We start from the raw sequence: 20706 nt of genomic DNA, 5'->3' as shown, positions 1-20706 counted from the left end.
ATTGGATTCTTTATCAGTGGTCCCAACCCTCTAAGAACCACTCCCAGATGGGTGAAAACGACAAATTATCAACATAAGCACTTTTGGTTTCCTTTAAAACATTTTCAAGGACAGTGATTATTACATGATGTTATTTTTGAGTTTTGATCCTTTACTAGTGATCTAGCCTTCAAGTGGCCTCACATGATAAAAGGCAAATTTCTTTAACAATTGAAAATATTAAACATCATGCAGTAGATTATTACATTTCTAATGAGCACTCCGAATCAGGGCGTATTACGCTAATTCGGACTTTTTCTTTGCTTACGTACGGAAGGATAACTCGGCAGGAGATTTGTTCCAGTCGCTCCAGGGTCACTTAAGAGGGGATCCGCTCCAGGTCTCCACTCTTGCCATAGTATTAGGGAGGCGGGGCCACGAAGCCGGGGGGCGGGGTCTGCTCTGGGTAGCTGTTCATCTTGTGTTTTCTGTTACTCTCATCGCCATCTTGTTGCAACCCCTTTCCTTGTCTGGAGGATATTTCACACGAGAGGGGGATCCAGATTTCTTTCTCTCAAAGAGTGACTAAAATTTACAGGGGCAAGAATAAGTGAACGGAACAACAGAACAGTGTGACGCTCAGACAACCAGCCAGCCGCCTTCCTGTCCGCCCTATTAGATTCGCTCCGGAGGCGGTCGAGCTGCATCAAGGACGCGCGATGAGCATCGAGACGCTGTTGGAGGCAGCCAGGTTCTTGGAGTGGCAAGCCCAGCAACAACAGAAGACACGTGGTAAGCGGGAGGGGTAGAGAGTAGGGGGGTGGTGAGCAGACACGTTAAAGAAACAGCACTAGCTGCGACTTAGACTGCCTTTATGTCACAAAATTAAGAAGTCGGAGTGTACTGTGCAGTGGATTTCTAGCAGTGTTCTCGCTGTCTTTCTTCGCTGTAAGCCGCCAGTGTTCTAGTGTTCCAAAGAGCTTTGCCGCTTCAGTGCTAAAACTGCACGTAGACCACCCCCGCCCCCAGGGCGACCTTCATTGTTACCTCAATCGTAAAGGGTCCCCGTGCGTCTGTGGGAAGGGCCGTGGTAAGCACTCTACTACGGCGCCGCCTGACTGCTGCTTTACATAATGCCCTGTCATATGACACCCCGGACCGGCCTACTTATCCTTCTTTCGGCTGCAGGGTCTAGCCACGCGGGCTTTTTGTATGGACCGAATCTCTGCGGTTCCATTATCAATTCGTTTTACTACGGGTCTTAAGTTAGGAATTGGGCATTCCTGTTTGACATCTTTATTTACGCTTTCTACCGTGGTGATGCGCCGCCATTAGTGTTGCAACCCTGCGGAAGGATTTGGCTGTTCTTGACGGATGACGTGTCCACTCGGGCCCGCCTGCCGATCTGCAACCTCGTGGCTGGGCCCCGCCCTCATGACCACGTGCGTGTCGGGTGTGTCGCAAGTGGGAGGGCTTTCGCTTTGAGACTCTTCCTCTCCGCCCTCCCGCCTTTACATTATATAACGCGCGTAAATGTGTTCTCTTTCGGGGCCAAAAAGGGCAGTCCGCAGCAGCGTGCAGGTTCATTCTCATCGTACATGAAACAACTTTCATAGTAACGTGGGAAGAGACTTCAGATTAGTAGGAGCCAGGATCGATGTGCGATTTATAAACCTTTCCGCAAGTGCCAGATGGGAACTGAGCCAGTGAACTTTGCGATCTTACAGCTGTGAAAATGGAAGGTTTACTGTGATACTCTGAGTTTTAATTTAGTGATTTGCGTTACATTTATATTCTATGCAATACAGATAAGTCCTTAAGTGTATCCACAGTAACCATTCACAAAGCAAAAGGCTTATTTAGTATTAATCCATAGAATTAATTACCTATTTGCCAGCAGTGTGTCAGAAGCAGAGGAGACTTCAAATACAAGTTGGTCTTGCAGAATTCTTTCAGCATAAGGGTGAATCTGGCTGGCAATGTGGTGTAGTGGGTAAGGCTTTGAACATTAAACAATTAAGTTGTAGGACGATATCCAGCCGCTGACACTGTGTGACCCTGAACAAGTCACTTCACCTGCTTGTGCTGCAATTGGAAAACCGAAAGAAATGTAACCAATCATAAATGTTGTAAGTCACCTTGGATAAAGACATCAGCCAAATAAGTAAATGTAAATCAATCACATGCTTGAGGCAGCAGTGGAAATTAAGGGGAAGTACATTTAGGACTAAAGCTGGAAAGCACTTATTTACGCAAAAAGTTGTAGGAATCTGGAACAAAACGCAGAGCCATGTATTAGATGCCATGACACCCTTTAAGAAGCAATGGATTGTGGTATAGAGACAGCTTGGGTATTAGCTAAAGAGACAACCTTGTTGGGATGAAAGTTTTCCTTTTGTTTGTCAGATTTCTTATGTTCAGTGTGGCATAGTGGTAAAGCCTTTGAACTTCCAATCTTGAGGTTACGGGTTCATATCCCAATACTGACACTGTGTGACAATGAGCAAGTCACTTGATTTGAATACAGATAACACATGTTAGTATGTAAATTTGATTTAGATAATTTTTTGGATAGTTTCTCACAACATTTAGTAGGAACATAGATGTAAGCACTCTTGTTTTTCTTTCTCTTAACTGGAGAAGTGTGTGTCGCTGCAGACTGAATGATGGGGAGAGGATCCAGCCCTTCTCCCTGCAGTTCTTCATACACTGTGTGATTTTACTCAAAAGGTGCTATCACATATTTTCAGAATGACCATAAAGACACAGTACTCTGAAAGTGAACCAAATTATTATAACTGGCAAAAGTAAGAGTTGAAAATGTTTGTTGTAGTTTGTGTGAAAAAGTTTTACAATGATGTTATTGACAAAGTAATGCAGGAAATAACCAGAATGTACTTAACAGCAACAAAAACAAATATAATGTTCTTGTTGCATTATGGAAGTGCAGTTCAAACAATGTCATTATGGGTGATATTGGGCTTGGACTCCCAGAATGTTCCTAGAGTATCTAGAATATATCTTGTAATGTTAGACGACAATGATTTTATTGGAGGGCCAATTTAACATTAAGATAGTACCACAATTCTGGCTTTTCTTTTTGGACTATTTACTCACTTTGCATAAACCCTGTATTATTCTTCTGTTAACACTGTCTACATGATTAAATGAATGAGGGATTCGATAGGTGTCATCACATTTATGTTTTTTATATTGTGAGCCAAATGTCATCCTTCAAACTCCATCTTGAGTTTCTCCTTGGATACCTACTTGTTAGAAATAAAATTGAAATGCACATTTAAATGATTCAGTGGTTAGATTCCCATGTCCATATCTCTCTATTATAATAAAAAAATCCTGGGACTCTCTCTTCTGTTTCCTTTTCCGTTGTCCTTTTGGTGTCTACTCAAAGCACCGTGATGTTCCAACAATGATGGATGGATTAAAAGCCAGAAGTCTGTATGACCATCAACATCAAGTGACTCCGTGAGAACCCTAACTACAAAGAGGACTATTTCATTTATGTTAGGTAGAATGCCCAGAGGGGACTGGGCGGTCTCGTGGCCTGGAACCCCTACAGATTTTATTTTTTTCTCCAGCCTTCTGGAGTTTTTTTTTTGTTTTTTCTGTCCACCCTGGCCATCGGACCTTACTCTTTTTCTATGTTAACTAATGTTGTCTTATTTTAATTTCTTATTTTGTCTTTTATTTTTCTTTTCTTCATTATGTAAAGCACTTTGGGCTACTTTTTGTATGAAAATGTGCTATATAAATAAATGTTCTTGTTGTTGTTGTTGGGACAAGACATGACTTTTTAAGAGAGATACTTTCATGTCCCGCGAGATGAGACTTTGTGCTAAGAGATTTAGCCACGACCGGTGCCGGAAATAAAAGACAAAGAGTAGATGACAAAGTAGAACATAGTAAAGAATTCAAAAACTTTGGCGCAATACACATGCAGAACAGGTTCGAGATAATGGAAGTACGAAAATTTGAAAGTCTCAAAAAATGATAGTAAAGATCGCATTAGCACAAACAAACGGAAATTATTACTCGGTGAAATAATGGAACAGCGAAAAGAGATTGAATATATTGTTCAGATTTAAACTTTTAATTCAGAGACTTGTAGATCATCTAATTCGTTTTGCCATCAGGGAAAAAGTAGTGTTTCTTCCCAATTAAGAGGCGTATCCGCAAGAATTAAAAGATTTGTTGTTTGGTGAAACAATTTACTATTTAAAAATGTATTGGATGTGCCCAAAATCAAAACTGGGTTGAATGACGCTGGTGGTGTAATTTTCATGAGATTTTAGTGATTGTATGATGTCTTATTAATGTGCCCATTAGTTTTGTCCTTGGTTTTAAACTCTGTAGTCTTCTTCCAAGAAGAGATTATATTCTTAAAATCTTCCTTTCCTAATTACACTATGAGGTTCTGTTGTTAATTTTTTTTTATGAAGAAGGTAATGTGATTTGATATACTGTTTCTGACACATACCTATCTGCTTTAATGTGTGTGAAATTTCAGAATAACCTAGTAGCTCTACAGCATATATACCAGAACTGCTTAAAATGGTATCAAATTTCTGTCAGCTGAAGGGATTTAAACACTTTGATCCGAGTGTTCTAATGAAATTTGGTAATGCAATAAAACAGTATACACACACTCATGTACACAAACATTCATACTGTAGAGTTCACAAATAACAAATAATCTAACAAGTGTGCCTCTGGTAAGTGGAAAAAAAAAGTCTGAATTAGCATAAGCCACCCTAGTTCGGGGTGTTCATAAGAAATGTAATGATTTACTTCATGAGGTAGAAGTACATAATAAACAAGAATAAATTTGTCAAATATTTGAAATATTAAAATGTGTGTAACATCACTTACATACAGTCATATGAAAAAGTTTGGGAATCCCTCTCAGCCTACATAATAATTTACTTTCAACAAAAAAGATCTCAAAAGATCTGAAAACAAAGATTGTTCAGTATTATAGTTTAGGGGATGGCTACAAAAAGCTATCTCAGAGGTTTAAACTGTCAGTTTCAACTGTAAGGAATCTATCTTACTAAACCACAGTTAATTTAAGCACAGCGGACGCACCGAAGTGCATGCGCACTGCGGCCTTGGCGCCCACCCCAGAGTCCACAGTCAAACGCTGCCAAAATGCGGCGGCTTCCCAGAGACAGTAGGTGGTGCCCAAACAACACAACCTCTGAGCACCCAAACAACACAACCTGTACAGTCAAACGCAGCGGCTTCCCAAAACGTGGCGGATTCCCAGAGTCAGTAGGTGGCGCCCACACAACACAACCTGTAAAATACACTTGCTCTACTCCACTGTGCCAGGAGGCTCCCACAACGCGCTTCACACACACCAGAAGCAAAGACATCACGGCTCCACAATGAAAGAGCTCAACTAACGGAAAAACAAAACGACCCCGTATGGATAAACACAATGAACGAGCGCGACCACAACGCGCTTTTGACACAGCACAGGCAAAGGAGGCACGTATGCAAATGGAGGGAGCTCAACGATTAGTAATACAAACACGACCCTGTATGGCTATGACCTGTAAACGAGTCCGTATAGATACAAACAATGAACGAAGGCGCCCACACAAAGAAACCGCTTTAGTTCAAATAGGGTTATTGAATTAAGTGGAAACTTTACCATGCCTACGACCTGTGAACTAAACCTGAGGTAAAGCGTGCACGCCAGGTTGTACAACCGCCCGGACGCGACTGCCCACACCACCGCATATACCCTCCATGATATTTTATCATGCAGCGGCTTCCCACCGAGGCATATATTACGCTGTGGCGCACGCCGCAGAGTCAAACGCAGCGGCTTCCCAGGATCAGTAGGTGGCGCCCAAACAACACAACCTGTTCACTACACTTGCTGTAATCCACTGTGCCAGTAATATGGATCACATAACGGTCACAGACTCAAACCCAGCGGTTTCCCCGACTCAGTGGCTGGCACATAAACACCACATCCTGTTAACTAAACTTGCTGTGCTCCACTCTGCCAGCAGTCGGTGTCAGCAAAGGCAACAGAATCATGTCTCCACAAAACAAAACCGCTTTAGTACAGATATGCTTATTTAATTAAATGACATTTCCCCAGACGCACCCACCCTCCATGATATGTCATCCATCCAAATATCGGACGGAACAGAAACTGATTGCCATTCTTGGATTTCCGATTCACTAGCGAATCGCGGGCTTACTTGTGTAATCAAGAAATGGAAGGCCACAGGCACAGTCGCTGTTAAACCCAGGTCTGGCAGGCCAAGAAAAATACAGGAGCGGCACATGTACAGGATTCTGAGAATGGTTACAGACAACTCACAGATCACCTCCAAAGACCTGCAAGAACATCTTGCTGCAGATGGTGTATCTGTACATCGTTTTACAATTCAGCGCAATTTGCACAAAGAACATCTGTATGGCAGGGTGATGAGAAAGAAGCCCTTTCTACACTCACGCCACATACAGAGTCGCTTGTTGTATGCAAATGCTCATTTAGACAAGCCAGATTAATTTTGGAACAAAGTGCTTTGGACTAATGAGACAAAAATTGAGTTATTTGGTCATAACAAAAAGCGCTTTGCATGACAGAAGAAGAACATCACATTCCAAGAAAAACACCTGCTACCTTCTTTCAAATTTGGTGGAGGTTCCATCATGCTGTGTGGCTAGTTCAGGGACTTGTTAAAGACGAGGGTCGGATGAATTCAACCCAGTATCAACAAGTTCTTCAGGATAATGTTCAAGCATCAGTAACAAAGTTGAAGTTACGCAGGGGTTGAATATTCCAACAAGACAATGACCCAAAACACAGTTCGAAATCTACAAAGGATTCATGCAAAGGGAGAAGTACGATGTTCTGGAATGGCCGTCACAGTCCCCTGACTTGAATATCATCGAAAATCTATGGGATGATTTGAAGCAGGCGGTCCATGCTCGGCAGCCATCAAATTTAACTGAACTGGAGAGATTTTGTATGGAAGAATGGTCAAAAATACCTTCATCCAGAATCCAGACACTCATCAAAGGCTATAGGAGGCGTCTAGAGGCTGTTATATTTGTGAAAAGAGGCTCAACTAAGTATTGATGCAGTATCTCTGTTGGGGTGCCCAAATTTATGCACCTTCTAATTTTGTTATGATGCATATTGCATATTTTCTGTTAATCCAATAAACTTAATGTCACTGCTGAAATACTACTGTTTCCATAAGGCGTGTCATATATTAAAAGGAAGTTGCTACTTTGAAAGCTCAGCCAATGATAAACAAAAATCCAAAGAATTAAGAAGGGTTCCCAAACTTTTTCATATGACTGTATCTCAGTGGAGCAGTATATTTTAGTTCTCTTGCATATTTGAAGCTCTATAGAGTACCAACAAGGACTGTTTAAGGATGAGAATGTGTGCAGAGAAGATGCCATGAGGGACAGGGAGTCTACTTCATTGACAGATGTTTGTGAGAGTGTACATGCATCTGAGCATGTGTAAGAAGGACAATTATAATATTCCAGTCGGAAATGCTAGTATTGCTGTGGGAGGTGAGGTCTGAATGTGGTTCTGCTTTTGTAGATTATAGTAGAGTACTAGATACACATACAATTAGGGAATGAATCCCTGGTGTCTTGATGCACTTAACACATTATTTATGGCAAAGGGTACTTGGCTGGAGCCTTATGTAGTGTTTATGTGGAGAACATGCTTCTCGTTTACTTTGTGATTCTTCTCATTTCAGGAAAACTGCTATAAGTGCAAAATCCTATTTGGTTCATCCCATAGTGTCAGCATGTTATTGCAGTTGAGGCATCCTGCCAGATGCAAACCTGCAAAATTCACTGCTGGACGTTAGATCTTAACTGGGGTGTTGGAGGCAATGGATGTTTATTTCTTGGCCTTTTGCCTTTTTTAAATAAAAAAAAAATGTTAGTGCCATAACTGTATGAGACCGCAGAGTTGTTTCCATGTCTGGAGATGGTATATGTTTCTATAGCAACCCAAGCACTTGCCTTTTGTAGTTTTGTTCAGAGGTGGTTGGTAGTGTAGCTTGAGTGAGGGAGGGTCTTGGGCTGGTGGCTACTAAGCAGCATAGCTGTATTTTGTACATTTTGTACTTTTGTTTATGAACATCCCAACAATCATTGAGTACAAGGCATGGAACAACACAGCCCTGTCCTGGATAAATGCATTAAGAAAATGGATGGATGGATTTATGAACATTTCATTTTCCTCGAATGTCCTTATGATGTTGTTAGATGTCTTTTTTGTATATTTGAGCCTAACCAGATACTGTATGAAATCTACGTAAAAACCTCAGTCTCATTTAGGTCTGAGGAATGTGCAAATTCCTGGAAAATCTCACAGGGAAGCTGTGGCTTGTCACCCTGTTGTGGGTCTTATTTACTAGAAGTAATTTCTTTTGTGATTTTTAATGATTTTGTTTCAATAATAATAATAATTTCAAAATATAATAGAATATGCAACATAATGCATTCATGTCACAGTGGTGGGTTTATTATGTGTTAAAATCTTTCTTTATCTGAGTGGATTTATTGTAGCTGTTCTGAAGTGAGAAATACTCACAATAACTTTATAGATATGGGTGGGCATGCCCTGATCTAGAAGGTGAGATGAATTTTCATATTATATCCATGGCCTGTTAATTTCTATTTGTTTGAATTCACGTAAAAAAAAGAAAAAAATATCAACTTTTGAGCCTGAATGTGGGCCTAAGGGATCAGTTTAAGTGGAACCATGTTTACATAGCAAGTGGATAAATTTATAATTCATAGTTTGAAGAATATTACCGTAAATGGGCAAAGAAAGGACATCATTGAAAGACTATAGGCAGATCAGGGTAGGGTGGAATATCTTGGAAAGTCGAATAGGAGGAAAGAGTTGCACAGTTGGAGTAGAGTGAATGGAAATTTGAGGAGAATTGCAGGCATTGTTTTGTCTGACCTGTTTCCTTTTTTTTTTTTCTGTAGAAGAAAATGAGAAGAAGGACAAGCTGTGCTTGGATCGGGATCAGGAATGGAGACCAGTGGAAGTATTGGCAGTTGCTCCACCTTCTGTGTCAGTACGGACAAATCATGTAACTCATGAAGATGAGCCATGCTTAGAACATCAACCTGCAGCAGTCCCACCTCCAACGCCGCCCCCACCAGTTCCCTTGGTTTTTCCAATACCCGTCGTGACAAGCTCACCGGTGCTGACTACACCTCAGACTCCTATCTCCACTCTTTCACCACCAGGGCCACGGCTTAGTCCTGCTGCAAAAGACTGTCATTCTCCTTCTGTTCCACAACGCCTCCCTATTGGTTCTTTGTTGAAAACAGAGTCCAGTTCAGCTTCGCCAATTCATGGCAGCCCCAAGCAGTCCCAGTCACAGCCTTTGGTTCAGGCTTTCTCAGGCCCAGTTGTCACAGCCACCCAACATCATGTAATTCAACCATCAGTCCTACCCCAATCGCAGCCCTCTGCACATCTTTCTTCTAGTTCTGTAGCCAAGTTGGGGAGTGCTGAAGACTCAAGGCAGATGGAGCAGAAGAGACGACCTGGAGGGTACGTTTTAAGAGAAACAAAATCAATTGCTTTATGTGCAAATAAAGCAAATAATCCTGATATCCAGATAGTGTGGAATGTCAGAGAGCATAGCTGGGACAAATCTTAACTACTAAAGAGGAAATCCATGGCTGTAATTTACAAACAAGTTTAGTTATTCTGAAAAGGATAATAGTTTGGACTTAAACAAAAAAGGATGCAGCAAATGCTACAGAAACAGAGGAGATAAGAGTTAGACAATGGCAATGTGGCTGAAGCAGATTCAACTCCAGTTAGAAAGAGAGGTCACAGTAATATGTTTGTCTGTTAAACAAAGTATTTGTAGATTAAGAAAATGTAGAAACTACATCTGATTATAAACTGTATTGAGTGGCCATACACTACTTAGACATTCAGTTTGGTCTTGCTGAGGAGATTTTACTTTTGTTTCTCTGTTCTACATTGGCCGTTAAACTCAGATACTGGTAATTTAACTGTATGTGTTTTAATGTGTTTGTTTTGTAATCTGTCATGCACACTTGCAGATTTTTAATCCAGGGGCACTGCAACTGGTTATAGCAACCCACACTAGATTGCATCTAGTTCTTCCTTGATTGATCACTTTATGTGGGTGGATTGGCTATGTAAGCAGAGCGAACGTGGAAGGGCTTGTCAAGTTAGCATGATTCATGTCCGAGGAATGCTGCTGAACAGGCTGCTAATAATTAGCTCTCTCCGCTGGAGTTTATAAGTTGGTTCCTTTAAACTGCATCCTCAGCAATAAGTTGGGCAGAGACCACCTGAGAGCAATTCAACATCCACCAATGTCATCCTTTTACTAAAGGAGCTCTTAAAGATAAGGTTCTTCTCCATTTGCTAGTCAGAGCTGAAAAAGCAAAGCTACTGCCAACACCAGCACTGGAGCTAAACATTAAGGTCTTATGAATTTGTTATTGGCCATTGTACTCTGTCTGCAGACTTAAGCTACCATATGTGACGTTACTCCACTTTGTATTTACAGGGCTGGGACAAGAGAAGTGCACAACAAGCTGGAAAAAAACAGGTAGGTGTTACTCTTAAAATGTTCTCCATAAGTGGCACACTGAGACCCCTGTTTTTAATAACTGTGTTTTATTGATGGGTAAGCATTCCTGTACCTAAATTTCCTAGTGCCTTTATGCATACCTTTTGGTTTTGTCCTCTTGTTTATTCTTTTTTGGTCATGTGTTTATTATCTACATCTTTTAAATTATAAATTCCCTCTGTCTCCTCACATATTTATGTTATTAAATACATCTTAATTCAGGCTGTCCTCTTTCCAAAAGAAAGACTTTATTTTAGGTAGAATTGCTGCCAAATTGTTGTTAGCGTCCAGATGGAAATCACTCAATTTAGTTACTCCGTGTCACTGGATTTACTCATTTTATATCATTGACAGTTATCTGAAACTCGTATTAATAGAGCATCTGGTAAATCCTTGCATACCTGGGAAGAAGCTGCTGGGTTATTTATTTAGGCTTTTATTAGATAATGGCTCTTTAACTTTTTCGTGTCTCCCTGCAGGACTGGGAAGAGGGAGTGAGGGCAGTCTGAGTTTCTTTTAATATCTAGACTATTATATTTTGTGTACTGTTTGTCTCATTTTTGTATTTTTTCTGTTTGGTCTTTGTGGTCAGATTTCTCGTACTCACTGTATGTATTTGATTAAATGTGCAAAAAAAAATGCATATGTATTTTTTGAGCGTGTATGCACTAATTTATTTAAAATATTGTCAGTATATACAGTATGTAAGTAAACATCTTGGCAATGTGGTTCCAAAAGTAAAGTCCATAAATTTGATACTCTGACAACTAACTCCTACATATATTTGTAAACAAGAAATTCTTCCATTCTTTTCCACAGCCCATTAATTCTGCTCACTTTTGCAAGAAGCCAAAATGTGGTCCAGAAAAATTGCGCACTACACATTTACATTTGTAATGAAATACCAGTCACCGATGGGATACTTAAATCCATTCTAAAAAAAAACAAAAAAAACCTTATACATATTGTCCTTGAAGAAATTAGAATTTTTGAGTTCGAAATAGGTTTAAAATTTGTGTGAGATAAACATCTGGGTTCATTTCATTCTATGTTGCCATGTATTTTTTTTTTTCTTTTTCAAAATATTAACTTTTGGGAAGAACTCATTTGCCAACCCTCTGTTCACAGGCGGGCACATTTAAAGGAATGTTTTGAGACACTGAAGAGAAACATTCCCAATGTAGATGACAAGAAGACATCCAACCTCAGTGTGCTGCGGAGTGCCTTAAGGTACATTCAGGTAAGTGATCCAATGGTATGTGGAATGTGCAGCTGTTAAGAGTGAAGTGCAGGAGGTCTTGGCCATTCTCACCGATTTAGGGGATGGGATGTTGGAACACACACCACTGTAAGTGGACGTGTAGGGGTTGAACCTGTGAACTGTGAAAAGTGAACTGAGGCTAATAGACTTGCTTGCTGTAGTTATATTTTTATACAATTTAACATTTACACAGTTGTGTGATTAGTGTCATTTTTAAATACTATGGTAGGGTGAACAGATTAGCTGACTTCCTTTAAAATATCATTTCTGCTCAGGCCAAGGTTATTTTGTGTTTTGAAAGATGTAGATTTTATCTGTTCCATGTAGGAGTCACTTGCATTTTTAGCCATCATTGATATGTAATGGGGTGGCACGGTGGCGCAGTGGTAGCGGTGCTGCCTCGCAGTAAGGAGACCTGGGTTTGCTTCCCGGGTCCTCCCTGCATGGAGTTTACATGGAATTTACATGTCTGCGTTGGTTTCCTCCCACAATCCAAAGACATGCAGGTTAGGTGCATTGGCGTTCCTAAATTGTCCCTAGTGTGTGCTTGGTGTGTGGGGGTGTGTGTGCCATGCGGTGGGCTGGCACCCTTCCCAGGATTTGTTCCTGTCTTGTGCCCTGTGCTGGCTGGGATTGGCTCCAGCAGACCCCCGTGACCCTGTGTTAGGATATAGCGGGTTGGACAATGACTGACTGACTGATATGTAATGAAGTCAGTTTTGATAGACCTCATACCATTGAACTGTACTGGGGATTACTCATTCCCCCGTTTTGAAAATGTATTTGTAGTAGAGTCCCCTACCATGGCAGCTGGATACAAATAAATGTGTCTTAAAGAAGACTTACCGTAAAGCTGTCACTGGAACAGATAATGGGCTTAAAGCTTCCACTAGATTTAGTAGACTGTTTTTGCATCCTACTCATCATTTAAATTACAATTTTTCATAGAATTGCACTATTTAGTTTAGTGTAGCTCTCTGTTAAGAGTGTGGTTTGAACTGCTTGCATTCATTCGGAGATTTGTGTGAAGTCATGTTTTTTATTATAAATAACTTGCTGTCCACAAAGTTCTTTCTTGTAGATACAGCTGTGCAGTAATGACGAATTTTAGTTGCAAAGAGGCGTACACCTATTGAAGGCACCATGCTGTTTGCAACAGTTCTTTCAGCGTAACATTTGTGGATCAGATTAAATAAGGGAAAGAGTAGGAGTGAGATGGACTGGTGGTTTGTAGATGCCAAACATATATTCCCTCCCCCAGCTGTAATTTGCCCACCTTTTTTTTTTTTGGAAAGCAAGCCTATCAAATGAGTTAATTATGTCATTCTTGATTGAAAGTAGGGGGATGTCCAGGGGCAGATTTGCCCTTTTGACGTACCAGTGACCTACAGCTTTTTGATGAATTAGTCTGTGTGAAGGCAGGTTATCACCAGAATTTCTCACACAAAGAAAACACAGTTGTACTCTCCCAGGAACTCGGCTGGGCAGTCACTGTTGCTGGGAGCACAGTTGCCATAGAAACATGCACAGCTGCTTTATCACTGTAGGTGCAGCACCATACTGTGTGTCTAGGGGCCGAGAAACACGTGAAGATCTGCATGAATAATATAACGAAGTTGGTGTCTGTTTTGCTTGGAACACTCTTATACATAGAATTAGAAATCTTAACTTTACTGTGAGCTTGCTTATATAGTCTTGCCTTAAAAAAGACTTTGCATCAGGTGTATATCGTGTTCACTCGGTCAGTGGGTGTTTGGTACAATTCTTCCTGATAAATGCATCATAAAGGCAGAAGACGACTTTGAAATAGGGTATCTGCTGTTTAGTATATGGTATTTTACACCAAAAAGATCTTCTTGAGTATGGTATATCCAAATAGTGAACCACACCAAACAAAGCATTGCAATTACATATCAACTGCTGCACAACACTAGAAAAGCACTTGTGCATGAATGGTGGTGTTTGTCAACAATATCATCAAAAAGAAACGTATAAAGAGTCCAGACAAAGACTATTTAAAAAAAGAAGGAACAAAGATATCCCAAAAATATCACTGCTGCATGTAGCCTTCAGTTCTCAAAATAAAAAGAGTACAGCATTACTTGTGAACTGAAGGCAACGTGCAGCGGTCGTTAATATGGCTTTATATGGCTAAAGAAAAAGCAGACTCTTTTGCTCTCTGGCATTGTTTGAGGCTTTTTTGGAATACATTTTGTAGAAAGCACTTCACAAGAAAAATCACAACGCTTAGGCAAGTATGTGGGAGCAACTAGATACTTTGGGAGATCTAAGCTTAGAAGAAGTCATGTTGTTGCCTGCCCTCGAGTCTCTGGCTCGTCTCATTATTTGTCTCGCCTGCTGGCTCGGTTTCTCTCTCTCTTTCTCCCTCCCTCTCCCTTCCTACTCTTGTGATTTTTAAATCCCTGTCTGATATTTTCATTCTGGAGATCCCTCCCTCCCTCCTTCCCCCTCCCTCCTGGATTCCCAGACTGCCTCTTCCAGGAGCCTCTACTCCCACGTGAGAGCTGAGCACATGGCTAACTCGAGCTCGGTGACGTCACCAGCCGCGTGCTCGGATCCCCCCTCCTGCTCCATAAGCGCAGGAGGAGACATCCGTGCAGCAGCAGTGGAAGGCCACACCTCATGTTTTATTTGTGTTTCTTTGAAACATGAGCACTGCAAGTGTAATAGAGAAATTAAGCGTGCGCCTGAGGAGGTGGAGGTGAAGTGTGTACATTTACGGGAGAGGGAGAGAGAGAGAGAGAGAGAGAGAGAGACACTGCGTGCAGGAAGAGGGAGAGAAGGACAGAGACCATGTATGAGAGGGTTGAATGAAAAGGTTGCGCCCCTTTGAGTCTGAACTTGGTTACTGGCTATTCCGCAGAATCTTATTAGTTAACAACAAACTCCAAAGGTCTCCGTTGTTAATAGGCTATATAGCTTGTAATCTTTGATTTGCATTTGTTATAAAAGTGAAATGTACAGATACTCAGTGTGGGTGTCTTGGAGGTCAGTAAATAGATGTGGAAAGCGAGATTTGATTCAACTTTATATTACATTTTTTATCTAGAGTTTCAAAGAGAAATGGCTATGAAAAACAGTAAAGTCTAGTGTTTAAGAATCTGAATAACATTATGGGCTCAGATCCACACTTATCCTTGTGCGTTTTGTATTGTAGTCTGTAGTACTAGAATCCAGTAATACAGTCTTCTGCAGTTGCAGTCTTTTTTTTAATTTGTAACTGTAGATACAGTCAAATGTTTAGCATACAATTTTATCCAAGTTCCTATTTCTGCCTGCTAAGTGTAGCTGAAGTTTAGATATAAATCAATTAAAATGAAAAAACATACTTTCTAAAAACTGAATTCCCATCTTTTTCTGTCATAAAGCATAACTTGTAGAGAAAATAAAAAATTTGAGCTACTGAAAACTTGTACATGAAAAGCAGTCCTTCACTAAATTTCTTGTTCCTGATGCATGTTAAGATTTTATATTTTATTGGCTGAATGAAATAGTTGGTTTGGCCAACATAGAAATACTGATATTTTTTTAAACTGATATTACTATTAGCCATGTACCAGGATTGCAGGCAGTGAGTGAGTGAGTGAGTGAGTGAGTGAGTGAGTGAGTGAGTGAGTGAGTGAGTGTGTGTATGAGCGTGCCCCAGTGATGGACTGGCACCCTTTCCAGAGTTTCTGTTTTGCTTTGGCTTCTTGTGACAAGAATTGCATTAACTGGTTCTGATAATGTATGCAAAGTTTAGTTGAACATGAAACTGCAGATGTGATGTAACTGCCTCAATTTAATGTTTAATGAGAAATGAAGGTCGCATTTTAAATAACTTTTCCATGTACAACTTTTAATAATAAAGAATTTTATTATTATTGAGAATCACACACACTATAAATACATTTAAAATTCTGTCATTTTATCACATTATGCAAAACAGGATGGTTGGGCTTTTTCAAAATTTGGTTTATATTTTTAGGATAGTAAAATTCTGCTTGTTCTTTAAATTGTATGATTGACTAATATACGAATGAGGTGACACTTTGTGGAAAGATGATGATATAGTTCCTCCCACTGAAATTTTGAATGTGTTTGGTACATTTTGAAGTAGTATCTTAATATTTGAAGTATTGCAGATAAAGTTGGTAACTAGCTGCATGAATACTTGCATCTAACCATGAAAGAAAATGCAAGTAGTGGCAATTAATTGTCAGGTAAGCAGTCACTATACTATTTAGCTATTCCAATGAATTTTTAAACTTTGTCACCTTCATTAGACTTCCAATATATATGGTAACATTTGTAATGCTGATAATCCTATCATGCAATTTAAACTCTTTGAAAATTGTGCAGTTGCAGTTATTGCACCCTATATCAAGATGAAGGCCAAATGAAAGTGTAGTTGAGGGGACAGTTCTAACAGGATTAAGTAACGGTGAATAACCTGGCAAATGTCCACCTAATTACTTATTTTAATTTAAATTCAAGCAATTCTATGCAACACTTCAAAGAGAATTGACTTATGTATTAGTATCAATATTCTCCTAAATTTTGGTGTTTCCCACCCACATGGCTTCAAGTCCCAATAGGTCTCAAGTAAAAAAACAAAACATTTCAGATAGCACATTATATCTCTAGAGTAAGGCAGGCAAAATTAAAAGCCATGGCAAGAAAAACTTAGCGGTGTGTAGAAGGGCTTATAAATGTCCACCCATGTCTGTGTATGGCCTAAACAGTGTCTTTTGAGCAGCCCATCCTTTACATGTGACAAAAGTACTAAGTTTAACACTGGACTACACAATGTGTGACCCAGACTCAGGTCTGTCAAAGTACATCTTTGCATCTGGGAGTAGCACAGAAGTACTGCTATTTTTATAATTAGCATAAATTCCTAACTACAGCGACCTTAAATTTCAGGTTCAGCCATGTTGTTTGTGAGAGCAGTCAGATCCTTTTTCTTTGGAAATATTGAAAAGGGACATACAGTAACTCCCCACCCCTTTTCTCAACAGGCAAGCAAAAGAAGAAACCCGTCAGAGATCAAAAGTTATGCTCTGCTGTTTTAACTGTTTAAATAAACTAGTGACGGCAACAACAGCAGAAAAGAACTAGAAATTTGAGACTTCAGACTGCTATGATTTTAATGTAATAACCTAGATTGCCAGTTAAGTCACTATCATTGACCTGCATCAAGTCACTTGAATTGGCAGTGATATGTATCTCTGTAAAATTGTACTTTTCAGTGCAATGGAGTGGTGTTCACAACAAAAAATTGATAGATTAAATTCTATTTACAGTGATCCCTCGCTATATCGCGCTTCGCCTTTCGCGGCTTCACTCCATCGCGGATTTTATATGTAAGCATATTTAAATATACAGTATATCGCGGATTTTTTGCTGGTTCGCGGATTTCTGAGGACAATGGGTCTTTTAATTTCTGGTACATACTTCCTCAGTTGGTTTGCCCAGTTGATTTCATACAAGGGACGCTATTGGCAGATGGCTGAGAAGCTACCCAACTTACTTTCTCTCTCTCTTGCGCTGACTTTCTCTGATCCTGACGTAGGGGGATTGAGCAGGGGGGCTGTTCGCACACCTAGATGATACGGACGCTCGTCTAAAAATGCTGAAAGATTATCTTCACGTTGCTATCTTTTGTGCAGCTGCTTCCTGAAACGACATGCTGCACGGTGCTTCGCATACTTAAAAGCTCGAAGGGCACGTATTGATTTTTGACTGAAAAACAAACTCTGTCTCTCTCTATCTCTCTCTCTCTCCCTGCTCCTGACGGAGGGGGTGTGAGCTGCCGTCTTCAACAGCTTTGTGCCGCGGTGCTTCGCATACTTAAAAGCCAAACAGCCCTATTGATTTGTTTGCTAGAGATTGTTTTCTCTATCTATGTGACATTCTGTGCTCCTGACACGCACTCCTTTGAAGAGGAAGATATGTTTGCATTCTTTTAGTTGTGAGATGGAACTGTCATCTCTGTCTTGTCATGGAGCACAGTTTAAACTTTTGAAAAAGAGACAAATGTTTGTTTGCAGTGTTTGAATAACGTTCATGTCTCTCTACAACCTCCTGTGTTTCTGCGCAAATCTGTGACCCAAGCATGACAATATAAAAATAACCATATAAACATATGGTTTCTACTTCGCGGATTTTCTTATTTCGCGGGTGGCTCTGGAACGCAACCCCCGCGATGGAGGAGGGATTACTGTATTTTGTCTAATTCAGACTAAGAATTAACCTCTCTTCTGTTAATGCTACCCTAAGGCAACAGGAAAGAGGAAGAGCAGTTGGAGATAATGGGGATAATGCTATCATATTCAAATTACTTTTTACATAAGAAAATGTGTTTTATGCTCATTTCACATCTTTTCCTTTTCAATTCAGTTAATTTTTGTATAGTGCTCTTCATTGAGTGCAGACTTCCGAATGCTGTGACAAGTTCAAAGACTAATTACATAATGAGCATACATAAAGACACAAGATTTGTTTAAACAGACAGGAAAACGGAGTAGTTTGAAAATGATAAACATAATTGGAGCCTGGCATTATCTGTCAATTTAATTAGTTGTTGAACTATGACCCATTGACATCAGAGGAGAGGAAAACAAAAACTCCAGTCAACAGAAAATAAACCTCTGAGGGAGTCTACAGTCAGTTATAACCGACAAAGTCAAAGACAGAGTCAGACACCCTCAGTCCTAAAGACTAAGACCTAGGCCAAATGGCCACCCATTTTCCCTTGGGCATTCTTCCCTAGAGTCTGTGTTTGGGCATCTTACGTTATCACGACAGACTCTTTTCATCCGTTAATTCTAATGGTTTCAGTATTTTAGATGTCTTTCCATAGGCAGAGAAACAGCTTGGATGTAGAGCAGTGGCACCTAGTGCTAGAGCAGAATACCAAGAAGAGAGACAGAACAGAGGAGGGTTAATTAAAGTTCATACTTACTGTATTACCTATATTTAAAACAAATGACTAACAAACAGATGCATTATGTATAGATAATCAGTAGTTGAAATCGGGATATGCTAGAGTAAATTGGTGACTCTTCAGTCTGGACTTAAAAGTTGAAACTGAAAGGACATCTATTTTAAAATCATGCAGAGCCCTGCAACTAAAAGCTTGACCTTAAACTGTTATTTTATTAATCTTTGGAATCTTTAGTAGGCCGATGAGATCTTAATGTGCACTCCGATTTGTAAGTAATGATAATTTCAGATAAGTGAAGCAGGACCATGGCTATTTAAGGCTTTATATGTATAAAGGAGGACTTTGAAATCGGCCCACAGCTTAACTGGAAGCCAGTGTAAATATTTAGGAATAGGAGTATTGTGGTTGTACTTTATAGTTCTCGTAATAATGTTTGCAGCAGCATTTTGAATGAACTGAAAAATGCACATAGAACGATGCAGACAGCCTGTAAATAATGCATTACAGTAATTAATTGCACTAGAAATAAATGCATAAATTAATTTCTCTGTAGGCTTCATTTTTAAAAAATACCTTAATTTTCAAATATTTTTAAGATAGAAAAAACATCTTGGATAGTTTAGTAATATGTGTTTTAAAAGACATACTGGTGTCAAAGATACCAAAGATACAAATAGCAACCTGCTCAAACCCATTTATTTTACACTGAGAAAGGATTGAAAAGCTAATTTGAGGCAAACGTAGCATACCCAATAATAATAATAATAGCGTCACTTTGAATAGTTAACAAGGATGCAGATTTTTGCTGCATACTAAAACACATAATGGTTCCCAAGAGAAAAATGTTTGTAAAAACAAAATGAAACTTTTGATTATTGTATGCATTTGGAGGTACAGGACACTGATTAACAGTTCCTGATCCTGAAATTCTAAATCAGGAACCGGCTATGAGATTAAAGCATGAAATTACAGAAAAAGCTTTGTGTCATTTTTAGAACTTCTAGCTTGCACCCAATATGTGCTGTATAACCCTGTATTTTTCTGCAACCTGTTTCTGCTTTCTTTTTTCACTACCGTATGTGTATTCTTTATTTAATGATGCATAAGGTATAAGAGGATCACAACTACAGGAATTTTAAATGCTTAAGAAAAATCCAGTCAAGTTGGTAAAGCTGCTGAGTATTAATAGCACCTTTTTTAATTTTAGAAATGGCTGTCTTATTACTCCATGATTTTGTAAACTGCAGTTAGCTGTGACTTAAATGCAGAATTTGCAGATATACCGTAAATGCTTGATTGTGGACTATGATGGCATTACTGTATGTCCCCCAAATGTTGTTCCAGTTTATATTAGTACAGGGTAACATGAAGTTGTTGTGTGTTAAAGTTCTTTGGGCAGCAGAATTTTAGAATGCTTAGGGTCTCAAGTTCACAAACAAATGCTTCTGCTATGAGTCCAGAAAATGTTGCTCTATTTAGAATACTTTAATCAAATTATTTTTATAATGTCTTTGTATTGCATGCATCTTAATTACTTAATAGCTAGAATGTAATGTTTCCAGTAATGAGTGTATGTCTGTGCACTGAATACCTTGGCTTCAGAACAAGCCATTATTCAGAACTGGCACGTTTCAGAATGTAAATGAATACTTGGACAGTGTAATTTCTCAGAAACATTTTATTGTGGGAATTGATATACAAAGTAAATAGGGCATCGGTCTCCTTCCATCACATCTCCCAACGATCTATGTTATGTGTAACTCATTAGACCATTCAACTCTATTATATAAAGAACTATATTGTTGGGATATGAAGTTGCAAAATAAAGGATTGGTAAAGTCAGTAAGTGAACCTTCATT

The 20706-nt window shown here is 39.5% G+C and overlaps 1 protein-coding gene across 1 annotated transcript in view; it reads left to right on the top strand.

The window, feature by feature from the left end:
• Positions 1–405: 405 nt before the first annotated feature.
• The window catches only part of mnta (MAX network transcriptional repressor a), a 28232-nt gene continuing 7931 nt past the window's right edge, over positions 406–20706 (top strand). Inside the window, exons 1-4 of the mRNA XM_028806877.2 lie at positions 406–771; positions 8998–9574; positions 10575–10616; positions 11766–11877. Coding sequence (XP_028662710.2) covers positions 699–771; positions 8998–9574; positions 10575–10616; positions 11766–11877 — 804 coding nt within the window. The 5' untranslated portion in view covers positions 406–698. The remainder of the gene's footprint in view (positions 772–8997; positions 9575–10574; positions 10617–11765; positions 11878–20706) is intronic.

The sequence above is a fragment of the Erpetoichthys calabaricus genome, chromosome 8 (assembly GCF_900747795.2).
Source record: "Erpetoichthys calabaricus chromosome 8, fErpCal1.3, whole genome shotgun sequence".
Classification (NCBI taxonomy): domain Eukaryota; kingdom Metazoa; phylum Chordata; class Cladistia; order Polypteriformes; family Polypteridae; genus Erpetoichthys; species Erpetoichthys calabaricus.
The sequence above is the reverse complement of the archived record's forward strand: the minus strand, read 5'-3'. Positions and strand labels throughout refer to the sequence as shown.